Source organism: Glycine max, chromosome 12 (assembly GCF_000004515.6).
Source record: "Glycine max cultivar Williams 82 chromosome 12, Glycine_max_v4.0, whole genome shotgun sequence".
NCBI lineage: Eukaryota > Viridiplantae > Streptophyta > Magnoliopsida > Fabales > Fabaceae > Glycine > Glycine max.
Genome location: NC_038248.2, coordinates 6,141,605 through 6,164,154, shown reverse-complemented (window position 1 = coordinate 6,164,154; position 22,550 = coordinate 6,141,605). Strand labels below are relative to the sequence as shown.

At 30.1% G+C, this 22,550-nt stretch overlaps 2 protein-coding genes and 1 pseudogene across 3 annotated transcripts; 1 reads left to right on the top strand and 2 right to left on the bottom strand.

Moving 5' to 3' along the window:
* Positions 1 to 6,926: 6,926 nt before the first annotated feature.
* On the top strand, positions 6,927 to 9,194 carry LOC100778669 (uncharacterized). The gene is made up of 4 exons (XM_003539734.4): positions 6,927 to 7,085; positions 7,871 to 8,019; positions 8,383 to 8,531; positions 8,786 to 9,194. The coding sequence occupies exons 1-4, from the start codon at positions 7,025 to 7,027 to the stop codon at positions 8,871 to 8,873; spliced, it is 447 nt and encodes a 148-aa protein (XP_003539782.1). The 5' UTR covers positions 6,927 to 7,024; the 3' UTR covers positions 8,874 to 9,194.
* A 1,545-nt stretch (positions 9,195 to 10,739) lies between these two features.
* LOC100778130 (high affinity nitrate transporter 2.4-like) lies at positions 10,740 to 13,645 on the bottom strand (annotated as a pseudogene).
* Positions 13,646 to 18,549: 4,904 nt separating this feature from the next.
* Positions 18,550 to 21,677, bottom strand: LOC102661902 (SNF1-related protein kinase regulatory subunit beta-3). 2 transcript variants are annotated; one of them, XM_006592213.4, is made up of 4 exons: positions 21,503 to 21,669; positions 19,882 to 19,988; positions 19,070 to 19,168; positions 18,550 to 18,987 (listed from the first exon to the last, which is right to left on the bottom strand). In XM_006592213.4, exons 3-4 carry the CDS (start codon positions 19,094 to 19,096, stop codon positions 18,661 to 18,663), a joined length of 354 nt encoding a protein of 117 aa, XP_006592276.1. In that variant the 5' UTR covers positions 19,097 to 19,168; positions 19,882 to 19,988; positions 21,503 to 21,669; the 3' UTR covers positions 18,550 to 18,660. The 2 variants fall into 2 exon arrangements, with proteins under 2 accessions (XP_006592276.1, XP_006592275.1); XM_006592212.4 differs by lacking the exon at positions 19,882 to 19,988 and having other exon boundaries at positions 21,503 to 21,677.
* Positions 21,678 to 22,550: the final 873 nt, after the last annotated feature.

The following is a 22,550-nucleotide window of genomic DNA, read 5'->3' as shown; positions in this document are numbered from 1 at the left end:
ATATAAAAAAAATAATCTAACTTTTAGTCTTTGAATAGTTCTTTTGTAACGATTTATTACTATCAGAGTTTTTGTAATGACTTTACACAACCAGAAAATTTTCTTTGATATTATCAATAAGAATCAAAACTTAACTTTTTTTTATGCTTGTGTAATTAAAACCTCCCATTTTCTTGTGTAGAGACTAAAACTCAATGCAGGAACAACCGTAGAAACCAAGTGAATAGTTTTAACTTAATTTAATTAACTGAAGACCAAGCACAACTGGAAAACAAATACAAGGCTAATGCGCCCATCACCCTGAATAATATTGGAATACATGAGGACATGTAAAAAAAAAAAAAAAAAACATTACATAGTATATCACATCGCCCTATTTGGGTATTACATATGGTATATAATATTCCTTTGGCATTATTACATACTTGTGCTTAGCGTAATGCATGGCAAATATGCTGATATGGCTTGGTAAAAACAAAAATATCTTCTCTGTTTCTCATGTTTGGTCAATGAGTCAGGCATTGAGCTATACACAACAGGAAAAGAATACTAACATTTTCACCTTGCCTAAGCACTTCCTTCAAAATTGTAATAGATATATCAATCACAGATAAGCAAAGCAAAATGACACGATTATCTCATCTTTCTCATATCCAGAAAAAAACATGTACAAACTTCAACACTTGCAAAGTCTTCCTTTCCATTCAGCAAGACATCATCCTCATGGCTTCTCCGAACGCATTCCGGAACAGCCACTAGAGCCTAGTGTGTCATAGTTCACGAATCTGCTTGGAGCTGAGTTATGTCTATACCCTTTTGGCAAGCAATTCTTGACTTGTCTCCCTTGGAAGACATTTTGTTTGTTACCAAGATGTGGCCTCAAATAAGTTTCAGCTTCTGATAGAAATTGAGGCCTTGTAACTGTGCTAGGAGCACTTTGTGGAATGATCCTTGCAGCCATGGTCATGTGTAGGGAATTTAGAGAGAGGATGAGGTAAAGGGCCAGAAGGGAGAAATGTGTGGTAGTAGTAGTAGACATTTAAGTTTTTTTTGAACTTTGTATAGTCTTTGGTTTGAGTTTGTGATAGAAAGGAGGAGGGAGGGGTTTTATGCTAGATTGTTGTGAAGGGGTTAAAACCAAGAGTCTTAAATAGGCTCGTGAATAGCTAGTGAATGCAGTTATGCACAGCTCATTGTTATAGTACACCATAACTTTGGAGGTGTGGTGGAGGTGAGTTGGCGGGGTGGGTGCTCTTTTTTTGTGTTGCAAGTGAGGATGCTCGTGAGTTCATCTTATTGCACTCAGTCAAATTTGTGCTGTTTTTCTGCCCCTAAATCCAAGTAATATCTTCTTTTGGTTTACAATTAGTCAGCATACATACGATATTTTTGAGAATGATAACAGCACACTCGCTAATAAATTCTTTATTATTGATTGAATTGATTAACAATTACAAATTTTACTTATTTAACGAATTTCTCCTTATCCTATAATTTTCAATAAATTTTAAATAACGGAGCGTGCATTAAGAAATATATTATTAGCATAATAGTATATGACAGAAAAAAGTCTAATGTGTCGTCTTTGTGAAAAAATAATTGAGACATTGCCCAGTTGGGGAACCATTTAAAGATCATTGTAGGTAGCATAATAGTCCAATTATGAGTGTCTTGTGCCGTTGGTTAGTCATTGTAACAATTCAAGGCAATTAATTAACGAACTCAATCTGACTATAGTGTTTTACTTCCCATTATATTGGTTGGCCACCTAATAAGCCTCATCAATCTTTTCTGGGAGTGGGGTAGATTTCCCCCATCCACAAATTTCGAAAAGATCCTCTTAATAACATAATAATACCCCTCCCTACCCATAAAGTTCCCATTCAATACTTTAGTAATTATTGGGCACCAATGCTTAAGTGATTATAGAGTAGATGAGATTAATTTTAAATGATTCAACAACAAGGAGACATGTAAATCTTGTGATGTTTAAAGGGAAGCAAAAGAACATCAATTTTTTTAAAGTTTATGCAAAATGGGCGCAATTGGTTAAGTTGGGTCTCAAATTTAATAGACATGGGATGCATAGTGCACCGTAACTACTGACACTGGGCACAGCTACTCACACCCAAAACATAACTTTACATCACAGTTTTTATCATTTTTATCATAGTAGGCCCCACTACTATATTTCCTTCACACATAAGCTCTTATTTCGTCACATACTCCCCAGATATGTAAGGTGACAGGTTCAAGAGAAAAAAAACATTCATGAAACAATTTCACTGACACTAATAATTACACAAAGGAATAGAATTGAGAAACTAGAAGAAGTATTTACAGAGCCTCATATATTGCTGAACCACCAGGAGTAAAAGCTCATAAAACGTGCAAACTCTACCATTTATGATTCACAAACTCAATAAATTTATCCAGCTTTTTTTTTTTTTACCTGTTAATGTTGTTAGTGAGAAGGATTTGAATTTATTATCTCTCTTTTCTTTAATCTTTTTTCCTTCTTCCTTCGAACCAACCTTATAACTCAGCGTTAGAATAGGTGAAAGAAGAAAGATTCATTTGTATAATTTTTTTCATAATTAGATCATATTTGAAATGCTTCTAATTAAGTTGTAGAATTCTAGCCCATTTTATTTTTTATTTTGACATGGGCTGATACAGTAATTGTCTGTCATGGTTTTGATTGTGAATATATAATCATACAGCGGAATATGTCAATGTCAAGGATCAAGAAATTATTATATGATTCCAGATTATTACGTGTGTATGATTTCAATGAATCTTTAAGAGACACTTAGTGAAAATGTAAGATTTTTTTGAAAAAAAAAAATGAAAAACTCAATTAATTCAAGTAAAGATTGGACTATGAGCATATAATTGTCCAAATCATACAATAATTTCTCCAAAGGATCAGAAGACACCGCCAAAATTATTTTGCTCACGGGAAACACGTCACTAGTTGGAGCTGAGTTCCAAGTTCTACCTGCGAAGCTATACTGAAGCTACATTAGACACGGGTATGAGACAATACATACAAGAAGATTGGAGAAATTTTTTTAAAAATAGGACACAATATAATTATAATATAAAAAATAAAAAATTAACACAATATACTAATCTCAAACGAAAAAGAAGAATTAATTATTTAAAATTACCATGATTCAATGAAATATTATAATTTGTCTCATTATTATGAGATTCTAATTTATGTTAGTATACCTTTTTTTTTAAAAAAAGTTGAAAGTTATAAAATACAGTTGAGTTATGACTATTCGAAATGTTCGTGAGTTGCAGCGTTCAACACGAATATGTGTCTGACACACATGTGACATATAGGACTATTATTTTAAAAGTGTTTATAATTTCTTCATCTTAGCAGTTAAAGTGTTAATTTATCATTCATTTTATTTTTAAACAATAAATATAAATTATGTAAAGTAATTAATCACACCCTAGTCCATTTATTACTTAAAATAAAATAAATGTTAAAATAACTATCTATATATTATTTGTTTTTAAGAAGACAAATTATAATAAGAAAACATTAAATATTAAATTTAAACATCAATATTTGAGTGTTGTTATAAAAATATATAGTTATTGCTTAACCATTTTTTTTTTATAATTTAAGGCTAAAACTTAAAGACATTTATTTAAACTTCACCTCTTCTATTTTTTAGCTTATTAATTAATACTGCTTGTACTTGGTTCAAATGGCTTATTGAATGAATTGCTCAATTTGAAGCTCGTAATTCCTTTTGAAGGGTAAAAAAAATTAGCTGATGATGAAAAATTATTGATTAACTTTCTACATATAAATATATTGAAGTATCAATGATTGATTTTCTGGTTAATAGTTAAGATTATTTATTTTACTCTTTAGTAGAGTTAAATTCCTTTATGAAAGTTAAAGAAATTAATCCCATAAGATACTTTTCGGAGGAAAAAAATCAATATTTTTATTCACTATTGATCGTTTATGTATACATAGAGTTTTTTTAATCACTAGCTGAAATATTTATCGGATTTATTGATAATTAATTTTTATGAAAAATCACTTTTAGTAGGATTTCACACATTAAATTACATTTTTTATAAAAAAAATTAAATCCAAAATATCACTAAAAAATCCAAGTTTAATTTTACTTATGTTAAATTTATATATAATTTAATGACCATGAAATTTCAATATAAAAACTTTTACATTGTTAATTAATAAAAAGTTATTATTAATATTACTCTCAAGCTAGTTATTTAAAAAGTAACCAACTTATTATATATAGTAATTGTTTTTGTGCAGATCATATATTTTAGTATGTGATTGAATAATAATAAAAAATTGCTTTACAATTTTAAGTACACTGCTTATTTTTTCTTATACATATTCTTTACAATAACGTTAAATATCACTAGGGGCCGCTAAAAAAAGCTAATTTTAAAAAAATAATTATAACTAGTTATATAAAAGTAGTTGAAAAATTATATATAATTTTATAGTTATTATTATTTTAAATGATTTATTTTATTTAAAATAATTATAGTTATAAAACTATAATTAATTTTATAGAAATGATTATTTTAAATAATTTATATTTATTCATTCATAATCGTTTATTTAATTGATTTTAAATATAATTTATTATATACTCAGTTTATTTATAAACAATTATATATTCATATTTTAAAAATAATAATTAGAATATCAAATTATAACTAGTTATATAAAATCAATTATTATCATATTTATAATATCAAGGGAAGGAGGTATGTCCAATGGTGACTTTTTGCAAAAAAAATTAAGTTATGTAATTATATTTATATTATATAATAAATTAATTTTTATTTATTGAATTCTCTTGTGCATAATTTTTCGGAAGAGTCTAACGTGCAAAATTTTCCTGATTTCCTTTTTCTTCAACAAATTATCAAGTTATATTTAATGAATGAGATTTAACCAAGAGAAGATAAGATCAATTATAACAATTAAATCTTTATCTTGCAATAAAAAATAAATAATCTTTATCTTATTAAAAAATGATTTAATCCATTTTTATATTTTAAATACTAGATATATATTTTATCAAATTTTACTTCATAGATAAGATTTTATCCTATATTGAAAAATATAAAGTTGTATCATCTTTTATACTTTAAATACTGGATGTGGGTAGTGAACTTTTAGCGTAACTCTTTTTTCCTGAGTTAATGGGATAAAAAAATATACTTAATTTGCTTTCAATCAAAATCACCCTCTCCACTCTTATTTTGCCATCATTGAGTGCATCACATTTTGGCACTCTAGAAATGTTTAAACGCCCATTGAAAGACAAATTAGTGAAAAGTTTAGTATAAATTCAATTATAGAGGATTTACATAATATGCAAGAAAGATGTTTCATACAGATGATTTATATAAGGGTAAATTACTGATAATTTCACGATTCGTATGTTTTAGTTTAAAATAATTTTTTTTATTTTTATAGTTTATATTTTAATTTTTTTTTAGTTTTTATTATTTAAAAGTTATAATTTATATTTTAATTCTCTTTTAGTCTAATTTAAATATGATCTTTTTAGTTCTTATCATTTGTATTTTAATTATCTTTTAATTCTTACTATAAAAATAATTGATTATAAATTAATTATAAATTATTTTTTATTATAAATTATCTTGTGATAAATTAATTACTAATTACTTGTTAATATTTTTGTAATTAATTATAACAGATAATATTATTTTACTTTCAAACTATATAAATTAAAAGAAAATTAAAATATAAATTATAATAATTAAAAAAACTACTTTCAAATTACACGGACTAAAAGAGAATTAAAATTTAAATCATAAAAATTAAAAAAATTATTTTAAAACTATAAAAACTAAAAAATATAAATAATAAAATTATAAAGACCAAATGAGTGATTAAACTTTTATATAGTTATCATATTATCAAGATTTTATATAGAAATTTATGTGTATATATTTTTGGAACAATTTTTTGTTTACATGGTTACCTCCTTCCCGACATTGAATGTTAGCTTCACGCATGATAATATTTATTTATAATTTAATTATTTATTAATTATGATTATAATTATGTAATCAAAAACTTTTTTTTTTTGGTGAACTAAATACGACACAATTTGTGTCACATGTATCACATAAATATAATGAACACAGTTTATCTTTCACTCTCTTTCCCGTATTTCTTTGGCATCAACTATTGTCTTATCACTCATGTTAATTCTTGCGAGGTATTTTTGTGCAACAAACGCTACCCCTTTGTTTTTTATATACATAAAGCGTTTGTAGTGATACTTCCTTAATATGCTTTATTTTATTTATGATCGAATTAAAAGAACAAAAAAGGTATTATTTTAAATTATGTTTGGCCACTATTCTCTCTACTAAGAGAAATTATTTCCGGAAGATAAATTTACTTTTATATTATAGATTATGAAGTTTTCACGCTCCTCACTTTTTCAATTAAAAGTTCTCAATAATTTCTCTCTTTTATTTTTCTTTAATTTTAAGGAAGTGTATTTCACACACATTCTTCATAACTAGCCAAATATATAATTTATCTCTCAAACATATCATATTACTCCTTTTTTATTTAATTTATATATTTGATTTTATTAATTATCTATTCATTTCAATTTAAAATAATATTATATTATAACTTAAATTATTTATGATGATTTTAAAATCATGTTATATATTTTTAAAAATATTTATTTATTATAAATTATAATCGAAACTATAATTATATAAAAAAATATCTATCCTATGAAGAGATTAAAATGAAAAAGGGAAAGAAATATAGAATGAGATGAATAACTAGATGGGAAGAGATAAAAATAATAATATTTAACAAAATATATTATATACTTTGCTATTAATTTAGAACAATTTTATTTTTAGAAAGGCTTGAAGTTGAAGGGAAGGTGATAAGGGAGCAGCAGAGAGAGTAATACTGGGTGGACAGAACAGAACAGTTATCTGAATGGATCTTCGTGTGCAGCACCCTGTTGATGTTTCCCTTCCCTGCTTCTCTCATTCTCAGAGTAAGATATTTCTTCTTCTTCTTCTTCTTCTTCTTCTTCTTCTTTTCGCAAATAAAACAACTACTGTCATCAATCCTTCTTGTACTTTCTGATTTACATTTATTTATTTGTGGTAACTGAAAAACTTCATGAAGCAAGTAGTTAATTTTTGTGTATATTGAAGATATGCTTTTTTACTTAGCGGTTATATTATTCTGTTCGGTGCTAATTCATTGCTATCCTCATGGAGGAGTAGTACTACTCCTGGTAGGTTTAAACGTGTAGTTCACGTTCACCATTATCATATCACAGGAATATTGGTTTCAAGGGAATCCAAAATTCAGCTACGAGAATTAATACTGGTTGGTTGAAGCTGGGTTCTTAAATTGGTTTTGGCCGAGTTTGATTATTTAATAAACACAATTTCATACTTGTTTAAGATAGAACAACAAGAATAAGCACAACTTAATGCTTGTTAGGAATACACCTAGAGTATGCCATGTAAACAAAGAACTCAATCTTGAGTTTCAAAAGAAACTAATTTTACCCTTGCTATGCTTTTTCATTGTAATTCAATTCTCCCTTCTTTTTAATTCTTTGGAATAATTAATTCCTTAGGTATAGTAATTCATTATTGAAAGGTAAAATAAAAAATAAAAAATGCTTATTGTGATCCTTTGAAAGTGGCTCTTCCATCTCTTCTTCAATGGGAGATGATAATGAAAACTTATGGCTACCTGACTGTTGATGATGTAAAGTTCAAAGGGAAAGCTATATTTGCTAGTCTCATTTTATTCCTTGAATAGATGTGAAGTTGCAATTGCAAAGAAGGAGATTATCCACCGTTTCTTTTGCACTGGCTGAGACTGCAGCTTCAATGGCAGTAGCTGTAACTGTTGTTGGTGCAGCAGCTACTCTTCTTGTAAAGAGATCCAAAACTTCTGAGTCAACACAGGTCAGTAACTTATCTTTATTGTTTGTTTCAATAAAATAACTAATTGTGCTTACAAGCCACCTTGTTTTTCCAAACAAGAACATGAAAATCTTTGGAATGCTTCTATTATTCAAGTGCTCAATGGTTGTTCACTTGTAGTTGTAATTGTAGAGTGATACATTAAACTACTAGAGTTCACATTGCTTATGTGACATTACTAATTCTGTTTTACTAAACAAAATTCTTGGAAAAATTAAAATTATTAGTGTGGATATTTCGTGTCACTTGACAACTTGGTAATTGCATTCTCCAAGTTGGTTTATGCTACCCACTTCGTTTTTAGGAACTGTTTTTCTAAATTAAGCTCTTCTTTTGAAATTAAAGATTCAATTCAAAGTATGTGAAGATTGTGGAGGTTCTGGTATATGTTCTGAATGCAAAGGTGAAGGATTCGTTCTTAGGAAACGTTCTGATGAAAGTGCTGAGAAGGCAAGAGTGCAAGCTAAGAATATGGCCACCCGATTCACGGCAGGGTACTATTTTCTTACCTCTCTTTTCCTTTAGTTTAATTTTGAGTTTAATGATCATGCACTGCTTTGCATTGTCATTCAATCACAAATCACCGTAGAAATGACTCTTAGGGTAATTATCATAAAAGTCAACAAACTTACCATATATGATGAGTTGTGATTGAATGATGATGTAAAATTGTTTTACACTGTCGGTGCACAACCTATTTTCTCTTTAATTTTTTAGTTTAGCCATTCAACTCAATTACTTGTACCAGGCTTCCAAAGAAGTGGAGCTATTGCACAAAGTGCTCTTCTGGTCGATCCTGTTCAACCTGTGGTGGCAGTGGAAAGCTAAGTTACTAGTTTAGCATTACGTGTTGTCTACCCAGTTCAAAAGACAGTTAGTTCCTCAGCATTTCACATGCTCTTGTTTAAATCCCGGTTCAGAATGAGGCAACATAATGAACTCAAGCTGATGAGTGGTTCACATTCACTTGTTTTCCTTAATTTATTCTGCATAAAGCAAAATTGTATATGTATGTAATTCAATGGCAGTGTATAGTATGCATTTGTTGCATTTGCAGCACTAGACAGATGTTGAGTTTAAATCGACCCAGTAGGGTCTTGATAGAATAGGATTTGAGTTTACTGTCAATACACAAAAAGTATTGGAATTTGCACTAACTTGCACACTCCATATGCTCCCCATGCAAATTGTTGGATAACACCCTGATCACATGTTAATTGCTAACTTCTTTTAAACATTCAGGTTATGTCCGTACCTTGGTTTTGCTAGTATCTTTTCCTTATATGAAGAATGGTGATTGAAGTTGAGTTTCCTTTTATATTCTTGAGTTTATTTTTCTTGACATTCCTAGATTTTTCCCTTTTCGATTATCATAATGAACATAGACCACAAATAATTACATTGAAGTAAAGCACAACCTAGTATTGATAGTGTTTAGGAACACTCGAGCAGCATGAATTGTTAGAGTGCTAAAAGCTAAGCTACTTGAAAATTAACAAAACTAGACAAGGAAGAAGCTAAATGGGGAATGCTGAGATGATTAATTTCTTCTTATCTCAATTACATAGGAACAGTACCTTAAATAATTTATAGCTTACTAACCTAAATTAATAATAAACTTACAAGTGTCATCATCTATCTTTAGGGAATAAAAGGAAAATGCAAAATAAAAAAGTATTAGATAATTAAAATCTTGCGACCTACTCGGCCCAGTGGAAGGGATATGTTCTAATTTCAATGTCACCATTATACACACACAAAAAATCCAATAAAATCTTTCAATCTGTTAATTTTATTTCTTATGGGCCTAGAGCCCCTTGTTATGGATATCATGAAATCGATATGAACATACGTATGTACCTAACAAGAATGGATACAAATAGCAAAAGCAGCAAACGGCTAAAGCACAGAAGCATAGTATACTGTTCAAAACTTGAGCACCAAAATTTTAGGGAGCAGACACCTCACTCTGTCCTCGGATCAAAATTTTCCCCGGCCAATTTTTCTATGCATTCTCAGAGTCAGCAAATCAGAACCATTAGATAAAGATCAGATGCTTCAGATTTTATTTCAATAACAAATTGTTTCGATTTGTTAGCTTTTTTCTGTGCTTCTTATGCTTGTCTTCACTATTGGAATGAGAAATAATACTAGTCAATCTGCGTACCCAAAAACCGACAATAGCTCACAAACATATATCATACTTGTACTTTGTCTTTCTCTTGACGTTGTCAAATACTAACATTAGCATTTTCCATCCGAAGAACTTGGAAAGAAAGAATTGAGAGAAACAGGAAGTAACATATATATAGTATACGACAGATAGTGGTTACCGTTTTTATTCTAAAGCAAACGTAAGCCCGTAACCCATTTAAGCAAAAATAAAATTTGAAAAAGGGGCAATGCAACGTCTGCAACATTTCTCAGTTCACACGGAACGGAACCCAAGCCAAGTGAATGTTAAATTATTGGCATCACATTGTGTTAGTCAGAATATGCAACTTATCTTAAACAAATCTACAATTATTGAGTTGAGGAATTAATATATCAATTTAATTATTGATTCCATTCCACTAATCAAACGTCATCACAACTTAAACAAGAATTCCCACCATCGAGATCTGCGTTGACGTATTATTGATAGTGAATTAGTGATATCATTCACCAGCTAATTAACAACTCCCCATCCTGAAGCCAGAATATTCAATGTGTACATATTATAAGATGAGTAAATATATCATCTCACCAAAATTCAAAACACAGTACATTATTATTTTTTACATCACTTTTTTTGCATAATTATAACTGATTCTTGCATATATATGGCCCACGTATACGCAAAGTCCCTGTATAGAAAAATAGAGCAAACCCTACATAGGAATTGGTGTAAACATTACACCAAAATTCTAAAGCACAAGAATCATTACTATTTCAACATTTCTTTTGTTAAAAAAAAAAAAAGTAACCTATTCAATCTGAGATTCCTTTTTGGCCGTTCTTCATTATTGGTGGTATTTTCTACTGCAGTAGTTATACCTTATAGCCTTTAAAACACGGGATCTGGATTTCCCAATCCCTCCATTCACCTTTCAACATATTCAGCAATTTAAAACTGTTTGATGAAAGATCAGACAACTCTTATTTTATCGCGTCTGATCAAATTCAATTGTCCTATCTTCATCCAACGGTTATAAATGCGCTGAAGGCACGTGAATGAGTGCAAAGTGGAGAAGCTACACATGGGTAGGAGTTGTGTTTGGTGGTGTTGTTGCTGAGGCCACACGCTTACCTCTCTCTGAACGGCTATTCTCAGCAAACTTGAGACTATTCTGGTGCAACCCTTTTTGCTTCTCTTCCTCGTTTCACTCAGCGGTGTAATAGTATTCCTCAGTGGACATGTTGATATCCTTTGAAGGAGGGAGGAACATGCTACCCCACTGAGGGAAGTGAACAAGAGTCACAGGAAGAGTGCAACACACAATCATGATACCCATAAGGGAGAGACCAGTGGAAGTAGAAAACTTTGAGGTTGAGAAGAAGACCAATTGGGTCAAACCAGACCCAAAGTTTCCACCTGCACCAGTTAGGCCTGATATGATCCCAAGAGAACGTCTTGAGATGAAGGGAATGATGCCAGAAGTTGCACCACATGCAGCTTGAGCACCAATAGAGAAGAGGATCATGGGCAAGACTGCAATGGGAAGGGAATTGGCACGTCCAAGCCATATGCAGAAAGCCCCTCCTAAGGTTTGGAGGATCCATAGGTTCCAAAGCCTGCCCCTCATGCCAAACAACCTTGCTGCAACATCAGAAGTCCATCCACCAAAGGGGCGAGCAAGGATATATATTTGCCATTCCAAATGAAGCAGCAATGATTCCAGCAGTGTGTAGCTTGAGATTAAATCTGTTTCATATCAAATTAAGTAATTAAACACGAGTTTAACAGGTATGCACTGTAGTCTATATTTTTTTAACATTATTAACCAATTAGAAATCATCTTCTAAGGTAGTTATTATAAAATTATCAAACTCATCATAATAATTTATAATTGAATGTATATTACCTATACATGTCCTCTGTACATGCATGTATTATTTATTCATTAATTATATGGTGCCTCATAGAGGTAATTAATACATGGGAAAGTAATAAGTTTGTTATTGTATTCCCAGTTGCTTTGTGAGGGAGATCATATTATCACATGTGTACATAAATTAAGCATGGGGCCTTTAGGCTTGACCTCAATGATGAACTGAACTAACCTGTCATAGAAATACTCAGCAATGACATTGTCAGTGGTTAATTCAACTCCCATAGAGTACCCACAGAGGAGGGCAAAAATCCATGTCCTTTAATTTGTTATGGCATACCATAACACCTAAACACCCAAAATGAAACCAAATTGGTTGATGAGTTAATTGATTGATTTTTTTTTTCTTCCCAAAAATTTTCCCTACTTTTGCCTGATTCAATTTTTTACGATCCTGGTAAACAAGTAAGGAGCATTTCTTGTGTTTTCATTATCTATTTCATAATTCATGATAAAAAAATATTACATGATTTTTTTATTTCGTTTATATTTTTTAAATATTTAATACAACAAAAAAAATGAAAATAAGACTTTTTTTTATAAATATTTGAAAAAAGAAATAAGAAAAAACAATGTAATAATTTCATAATTATTTATAAAAATAAGAAATGATTTCTGAAAACATTTTCACAAGCCAAATACATCTCAAGTAATTCAACATATATATTGATTGTGTCCTCAAACATATAGAGAAGAAAGAGTCTAACCTTGGAGAATTTGTCTTTGGCAACATTACCCTTCTTCTGCAAGGCACCAAGGTTGCCATCAGGTAAATCTAGGCCTAGGGTTAGGACCATGATCCCCATGACCACAGGCATCCAACCTGGGATGAAGAAGGCAATCCTCCAAGCAGTGAAGGGAGTAGCCCCAGCCCTTCTAATCAACTCATAAACCAAAGGCATTATGAGCTGAGTGGCCCCACCACCCATGTTCCCCCACCCTGCAGCAGTCCCTTCACAAGCCCTATAATCTTACTATTAAACATAGTACTCATCCAGTACTGCCATGAAACAAAAGTGGCCAAGGAGAACCCTATCATGAACCTCACTGTTATGTAACCAGCAGCATCATTCACAAAAGACATGCAGAACACGGTTGGTGCAGAAAGCGTGATAAGGAAGGCACAGCCATAGCGAGGCCCAAGTAGGTCACATACCGCACCCATTGTGAGCCTGGAGAAGAGGCTGCCGGAGACTGAAGCAACCCCGGCATTCCCGATGTCGCTTTTGGTGAGGTTGAGGTTGTCCCTAATGATGGGGACAAGGGGTGCCGCCGCGAAGGTCGAGACGAAACATGTGAAGAACGATATCCAGGACAAGTGGAAGGTTCTCATGTGAGGGTTTGCCATGGAAAACAGCTTGAAAACTTTCGACTTGTGCTCAGAATCAACTGGCAAAGCGAAATTTGCTGTGGTGTCAGTAGGGACCACAGGGGAAGCCACTGAGGCTATGAAGGTCTTGTTCCCTTCCAGTTACTCCATGCATGGAGCTTCCTGGAGAACCCTCAATATCAGCCATTTCGCCTTAACAATCAATGTGCTGTATCTGGAAAACTGATGAAACAAAACCAAATTGAAGGCCTAGTGTTGTGAGGGAGAGACAAGGAGTGTGATTGTACTTATAGTAGGGGAAGGCGTTGACAATGCCAATGAAATTTCCATCGGCTGCCAAAGCTTTAAGCATTAAACAAAAGCTGTATTTGACGTAATCCATTTCGCCGCGTATGCCAAAAAGAACCCATGGTATGTCTCAAAGGTTCATATGTGACACATAATCAACTCTCATATATACAGATAGATATATGCCTAGTTACATATGCTGCTAAATAACACACTTTTGTATGGTGGTATTATTCAACGCCTTTATTTGGGTTTCATTAATTTTGAGATAAATTATGGGTGGCAACTTGGCACATGATCATTACTTTGGGTTGGAAATTAATTGACATGGATGATCATAACTAAATAGTCTCATAAATACGTATTTATCACGAGAAATGTTATCAAGCGTTCCTTTGAACACATTATCTACCATTAGATTAAATTTATTGAAAATTTCAAATTTTAATAGATTATATGTATTAAAAAGAGTGTATTAGCACTTCTCTATTTACTATTATCTCATTAGAATGTCTTATGCTACATATGGAAAAATTATGTTTGGTACATGTTTTGTGGATACACATAGTCTTACATTAGGCATACGTATTAAATAATATTTGTTGAAAAAAAGTTAATCTTCAAATAGATTTTAGTGTTTTGAGAGATTTGTCTTGCCCCTTTTGATCAAAGAATATTTGGATTCACCTAAAGAAAAATGCTTGAAATATAAGATTTTTTTTTAAATTTTCAGATACATTAATTATTTTTTTCCTACATACTCTAGCTTATTTAATTATTCTCTCTTCAAACATTAATAAGAAATAATTAAGTGGATAAAGAAATAAGAAAAAGATAAATTTAAAATAATAACACAATTAATTGACAAATTTAATATGATTAACTAGATTAATTTTTTTAATAGACATAAATTAGTTAAAAAATTCTTATAATATTAAAAATGAAAAGAGTATCATTTTTTCTTTATCTCTCTTTTTTCCAATAATATATTTATTACATGGATAAAGATGCACGAACACTCATGTGCTACTAGTATTAGACACTTGAGAGAGAAAGAAAGAAAAGTGTAGGAATGTAGGAATGATGAGTAATGTAATTCCTTACTATATGTAACTAATGTAAGAAAAAAAGTTCTTTTCTTTAGAAAAAAAAAATTCACTCCAATAATCTTTATACTCCTAAAATATTAATCTTTAACTGTAAATTGAGAAATAACTTGAGGCAAAAAAAGCAGATTAAAAAATGAGAAAAAAGTATATAATTATCAAATGATATTTCTTTTTAAATATTAAGAAATAGTAAAAGAAATTATTTTCTTAATTACTCTCTTTATTAATAATGACGAGATTTGTTTGTATTTTTTAAAGAAAAGATATCTATTGCAAAAGAAGTAAAAATGTCATTGATTCAAATATTAAAAATTGAGATTAAAAAACCATGCACATAAATAATTAAATACCATATAAATTTATTTAATTCAAACTTATATATCCTCTGATTGTCTTTGTTTACTTATATAACATATTCCTTTTATAAAATAAATTCCTTATCTTAGAAAAGACAAATTCAATAATTACATAATATAATAGAAAACTTCATTCAAACTGTTAGAACTTACTTATTAATGGAAGCAAATTAATAAAAAATAAAAAAAGATGAATTTTTGACGGAGACAAAACACTGGGATTTATTTATTTTGGTGCACGTATATATTTTCACTTCTGCTTCCAAGTGTGACAACATTTGACCAAATTTGATAATTCATATTCAAAAACTAAACAAATATGCTTCACTGACGTAATCCAGATAGTTGGCAAGTGGTAGAGCAAACGTTTGTTCCTCTGATAACAACTTTCGGGTTTGAACATAATTTGGGCCTAAGCAAAGTTGCAAGTCAATCAATCAATAATATTGGCTTTGACATATACGAAAAATCGTTCGTTCATATATTCTTTTAAATACAGACCCATTTCAGTTTTGAAGTGAGATGAGTTCAAACCAGATTTTCACCCTCTCCGAGAGAATGTGTTATGCAAGAAACGAATTCAAATTCTTTCCTCACAAATTTAATTCAACATGTGTTGTGAATTAGAGGTAAAGCCATATAGCAATAAAGGTATACAATGCATCATTTCACTTTAAGAAATTTACATGTAAATATATTAAATTTTTATATTTTGTTTCCTTATTTTTATATATTTATGTCCAGTGCCCCAATTTCTCACTCGCTTTGAAAAATAACATTTAAACTATTTTTATAGAAAAAAATATTTGAAAATTAATATCTTAAAATCGTTTTTCATCAAAAAAATTCTAAACCAAAACTTTAATTTTTTGAGTGTTTTTTTTTTTACCTTCAACTTTGTAATGACTCTTATAAGTTATCCGGACTCAATTCATCGAATTTTTTATGTAACAAAAAAGTTATTTCTGATAATAATTGATTATATATAATTAATTTTCAAAATAACCTAATTTTCATAACTATTGCAAACTCACTTCTACGTCACAAACAGCTCCTATCTAATAATATAATTTTGAAAATGCTTAAATACATGTTTAGTTTCTTGAATTTGGGGTATGTTTTTTTAGTCTCTCTCCTAACTGATATTTGGAGGTTTAAGTGCATAATATATGGCACGACAAAAAAAATTCACAAAATTTAAAAGACTACAAAATGCAAATTTTAATTTAGGAGAGTAAAAAAGACAAACCCTAAATATAAGAGATTAAAAACATACTTGCCAAAAAAACTATCATCGAGCTCGTGATTAACTAATGTAAAATTATTCCGACTTAATCAAAAGTGTCAGATTTGAGTCATAAATATACACCTTTGTTAAATACTCAAGACAACAACTTTGACACCCATAATAATCATTTGGTTCTTATAGATACACAAATTTTACCTTTTAATCTCTATGGTTAAAAATTACTCATTTTAGACTATGTACAACATTTTAGATTTCTTTTGGTGCCTTTATTCTTATACAAATTTTACTTTAGTTCTTGTCATTTTGTAAAATAGAGAGTAAAAGAATTCAAAAGTATTTCTACAGAAACTAAAAAAGATAATTTTTAAATATAAAGACTAAAAAAGTAAAATTTGTATAACTATAAATAATAAATGAATAGTTTTTCCCATATGTTATTGACTAAGCTTACTTTTTTATATCTCTATACTATTGTGGTCAAAAAGCCACCAACACATGTGTTTCTTTTGAAATGAAAATCAGGAAAAGGGTGTTTTTTTCCAACATTTTTTAAGACTCATTGAAATTGATCAAAATTATCAAATTTGATAGATTTTATTTCTTATTTAATTATTTTCTTTTCTATTTTAAAAATAAACTTCTAATATAATTGATGATTTTTAATAATTTTGGGTCGGTTATAGAAAGAAGAAAAGAAAGCATTCGCTCCCTCTTTGCTTTTGTAATTTCAAAGTTGCTAACATTCCTCTAAACGATAAACCAAAGAGTAGATTGTCTCCCTCTCTCTTGGCTTTTGTAATTTCAAAGTTGCGGCAATTGATGGCGACAGAAACCATACCGTACATAACCCAACCCACCCTTTCAGGAGCTCCTAAAGTTGTTTCAATTATTCAAGACCAAAACTATAATACTATAGTCTATACCTAGGTTGTGGCTGTGATTAATTTGTTGGTTGGTACACAAAAATAAGCGTAGACCTTTTCCGTACTACTACTTTTTTAAAGGAGATGTGCTTATTACATTTTTAAGGATATTTTTTACTTGCAGTTGATATTTATTTTTAATTTAATTCTTGTATAAAAATATTTTATTTCATGTATGGAGTATATCATAACAAGTATTAACTATAGTTTGTTTAGAAAATATGAATTATTAAATTATGTTTAAGTAGTTAAAATTAAAAAATAAATATACATGATTTTTTTAAGTAATTATGTAATCATTAACTCACTTTTTATTTTGATCTATGAAAATGGGGAAAAAAATATTTAAGCCAGGTTAAAAAAGTAAAAAGACAGAGTTTTAATGGGAAAAAAAATATTTAAGGCAGGTTAAAAAAGTAAAAAGACAGAGACTTTTATTGAGTTGAAAAAAATTTCTTCTCCTATAATTTTAAAATGCGCTCTCAAAAAATTTCCAATAATAAAATTGCTCTTTTTCAAAGCAATTTAATGGAAGGGAAATGATTTAGAAATAATGAATGTTTAATCTTATCCTAATTTCTAAGGTGCTTTAAAAACACAATGAACACGACCAATAAGCTAATGGATATCGGGACAGCACATTATGGGCAATTGGGAATTCGACATTCCACTCCGATTCTGAGAAAAATCCAGTTGAAGTTATTGAAGAACATATCTTCTTGAATAAAATTTGATTTGCTTTTTTTTATGCAATAATATATTTTGAATTGCTCTGACAAGTTATTTATTGTTGATTATAATATTTGCAAAACTTTGCATTTCAGACTTCATAGTTTGAAAATAAGTGATTTTCAAACATTTTTTCATTGGTTCACTTCTAAAGCTTTAGTTTCATTAATTTTGCTAATATCAAGTATTAGCACTAATTTTAAAAATTAAAAATAATTGCATTTCACTAAAAAAATTTATCAAAAAATATAAAAATGTAATATTTTTTCAATAAATTTTTACTTGAATTTAAAAAATATATGTTGGTAAGTCATTTTAAATCCCCACATTATCATCCTATCCATTGAACCACTACCCAAAACTCAACAAATAAAAATGGTTTATAACCTTGTGCCACATAACGTTAAAACGAATTTACAAATAAATATACAGCTAAGTTACCAAGAAACAATCTAGAATTCATTAAAATATCATCTCCAGTAATTGGAATATCGAGTCTACAACAAATCATTACAAACCATCGGTGATCAAGGTTTTTAATATGCACACTAAATGCTTGTATTTCCCCTTCTTTGGACTGGTTTGTAAAGCACGACCGTAACATATTTAGAGCGGAAACGATGAGTGAATCCCAACGCCACCACAGATCTTGGTGACTCTCTATTCTCGATGTAAAGATGATTTAGAATCACATTCTTAGGCAATGGAACAGTTCCTGCAGTGTCTCTATTAGCAGGATAATTGAGCAAAGTGTGTTGCAAATGTGAAGGGACCATAGGTGGATCCCTTGCCTCATCTTCATTTCCAGGGTAGACATTATTGTAACTGGAATCAGGAGATTTTGGAACTTCAAATCCCACCACAGTAGCTTCATCCTGCAGGTAGATTGTATCTCTTAGACCAACTAGGCGACTACTAACAAGTAATTGATGAAATTATAAAGAATAAATCACTTACATGATTTTCAGAGTGAGAATTGCTCATCTTGGAGAATTGGAGCCCAGCCGCTAATGGTGTGAATGCATCAATTAGAACCCAAGTGAGATTCCAATATACCTGAAGAAAGAGTAGCTTGGTCTTTAATGCATATAAACTTGATGCAAGTTTATTGGTTAATCTAAGGAGGCAACATTTGCAAACATGACACTACATACACACACACACACACAGATCAAATCTGCAACAAAATTAGAACTGACTCAAACAACAAAATGAATCATCTGTTCTCACATAGTCAAAAGGCCTGTGTGCAGGGGAGAATGCTAGTGTTTTACTAACACAGTGGATTAGTGCAAATGGTAAGATCAACATCAAGATAGACAACCAGTGTTTTATGGACAAAATATCAAATTAAAAGTCGTCCCGTAATTGCAATCCTAGTAGTAAACTGAACTATTGTTTTCTTCAGTTTTAACACGGAACAAAGTGAATGCAGGTTTTAGTCATAATCCATAATCATATCCTCAGCATAAATCTTCTAAACTGACTCACCCTTCTCAAAGCACTTATTGTATAAGGTTAGCAAGCTCCATTCTCCCAGAATGAATTGCATGTTGAACTATGTAATAAGGACCTAACCAGCAAAACTTTTCTAATGTGCTTATTTCACCCTCCATCAATGATAATAAAGACACAGGGCACAAGGTAAGGTCACTCACATGCCAAACTTGATCAGCCATTCAGCCCTAAAACTTTAGTAATGAGAACTAGCTAAGTGGTAAAGTGCATTTAATTCGGAAAAGTTATGAATTTGTCTCTATATCATGTACCTCTGTACTTGCAAGTAGCAACCATCAACCAAAAAGAAGTTCCATATGCAGCACCTTTGTCATATTCTTTATAATTGACTCTTTAACATAAATCGTCAAATGCCTGCCTGGTCATTGGCAAATCCCACCTCAGATAACTACCCCCCCAAAGGTAAAAAGAAATTTACGATGTTCAAGCATGCATGGAAAAATAATTTCACAGAATAAATTATTACAAACACGAGTTTAGGAGCTGAGTCAATGGATTTTGATATCCAGAGTTTTTATTTATCCAAAAATCTTTGAAAATATTAACTTGTCTAAATAGTGCTTTTTGATAAAGTATAGACCAAGTATAGAAATGGAAATGAGGATGAACTCATAAGAAACTCATAATACAGCAAAGCAAGGAAAGATATCTTAGTAATGCAAAAATTTACAGTGTCAAATCGTTAAGAAAACTTACAGGCAGAACTCAATCATTTTAATCTAAAGAAATACATATTTTTGGATACAATCATACAAACTCCACCTTTCCTCAGTCCAACTAATACATGTAAAGTGGAATTTTCTGTGGCTACCACACAAGTACTCACCACATAGTACATACTCCTCAATGAATGAACTGAAACCCTAGTTACCATTTTACTGAATGTAATCCACGATAAATTTTATTATTTTCAGCTGATTCTAATATTAAAAGTACATTAATGAAATGTCATACTCAAACTTCCAATATAATTCTAGATATCGTTCCAATCTAGCTAAGGCAAATTGGGAAAAGCAAAACTCTTAACATTTAACAACAGCATATACTAAAGGCTTAACCATAATAGTACGCTCAAAATTGGCATTTGGCTGAATGAAACTAGCATTAGAATTCTCATCAATAACCAAAACTAGATATTTGCAAATAAAAGCCTCATTGAGCAGCTCACTCCACAAGCCATAAGCTATAAGTACAAGTATCGACGCAATAAGGATTAATAACACAAATGCACAAGTTGAAACCATGCAGGTTACCACAGATGGAGTTTTTCATATTCAATTCAAGGGATCCACAATCCACTCAACAAGGTGGGAAAAAAAAAAGGACCTCCTGCAGTAAATGGAGACAACTAAATACACTTGATTAAAAACACAAGCGAAAATACATCATGCTAACCAACAATCAAGCTACAAGCCCACATGAAAATCACAAACCTTTCTCATAAAACAATAATAAATCACTCAGCTAAGATTATAATTTATAACTGCATTTCTTTCTTCCTATGAAAACTTTCCCCTAAATCCTTACTTCATTAGCAATCACACCACAAAGAATCATAAACCAGGATGCAGCTACCATGTTTCCTTCTTTATTCTCCCACAGGATAAAAAAAACAACTTTCCCACCCAAAAACCAAAAACAGAGCACACATCACACATTACATTATTCATTAATTTTCATTTTCAAAACAAAAATACCCCAAATCAAGCATTCTAGTTCCACTAAATTCGAGCTGCGACCCAAACACGACACAACAAGCAAAGAAAGGGGAAGGAAAATCCTGATTCAAAAAAAAAAGTCACTGCCAAAACCGCATGGCAAGTGCAGAATACATTGATGGGAGAAACGTGAAGAGAAACGAAATAGTCATACCGCGTCGCACGATTCGGTGGGATTTGGCGAGATAGAGAGAGGGAATCCAAAACAAAACGCATGAATTGGAAGAAAGGGAAAGTGCAACTCTGGAAACCCTAATAGCGATGCAAAAAGAAAGAAAACAATGTTGTGTGGTGTGTCCGGACACCAGGAATTTTGTCTCAAAAAGTTAAATTCAATTAAATAATAGGTTCAGTTATCGAGCTTAACAGTAACCATAACTAATTTAATAGGAAAATTCACAAATGGTAACGAATATCATTAGCACATTAATAAAAGAATAAAACAGTTATTAAAATACATAAAATTGTGTTGTTATAATTTTTTTATAATATTTTTAATAGATATTTTTTTCTTTTAGTTTATCAACAAGTGTTAAGAACACTTGTTAGGTAGATCTAATTTAATAATCCTCTTTCACGTCTCAATTTATACTTGAATGCTTACATTATTCATATATTTAAATTAAATTCTTTTTCAAAGCTATAAATGTCTTATAAATTTATAGTACCATTAATGATTTTTTAATTATATTTCTATTTATAATATTATATTAGTATATATTTTTATATAGAATTGTTAAATGCAAAGTTGATGTATTTAATGTTTTACAATAAATTGCATTAAATGTTTTTTATTGAATTAATTGGAGGTCAATATTTAGAAATAAATATTATGAAAGAATTTGTTTTTATTAAAATGAAAAATTATTAATTAAGATAAAAAATTATATTCAAAATATAAATGTATTAAATACTACTTTTTAAATAATAGAACAATGAATATGATACATTAATTTAGTATTTTTTTTCAGTTAATGAAGTGTTTTGCTTTTCAAAAAAAAAATAGTAATAAAAATAAGACTTAAATAACCTATCAGTCCTTATAAAATAGGAAGTTTTTTTTTTATTGTATTGCTTCAAAGATTTTTATTTGGTAACTTTTAGGTGAACTGTCTTTTAAAATTTTCTGTATTCAAAATAATAGATAATGTTAGACTAGTTAATCAGAAATTTAAAAATATAATTTACTAAAAATTAAAAAA

What these genes read in the sequence shown, in the direction of transcription:
- LOC102661902 (XM_006592212.4), bottom strand. Translation starts at nt 19,096, where the DNA reads ATGAGCAATTCTCACTCTGAAAATCAT. An exon ending in ATTCTCACTCTGAAAATCAT is followed by an intron (nt 18,988 to 19,069) that starts GTAAGTGATTTA and finishes ATCTACCTGCAG; the next exon opens with GATGAAGCTACTGTGGTGGG.
- LOC100778669 (XM_003539734.4), top strand. Translation starts at nt 7,025, where the DNA reads ATGGATCTTCGTGTGCAGCACCCTGTTGATGTTTCCCTTCCCTGCTTC. An exon ending in CTGCTTCTCTCATTCTCAGA is followed by an intron (nt 7,086 to 7,870) that starts GTAAGATATTTC and finishes TTCCTTGAATAG; the next exon opens with ATGTGAAGTTGCAATTGCAA. An exon ending in AAACTTCTGAGTCAACACAG is followed by an intron (nt 8,020 to 8,382) that starts GTCAGTAACTTA and finishes TTGAAATTAAAG; the next exon opens with ATTCAATTCAAAGTATGTGA.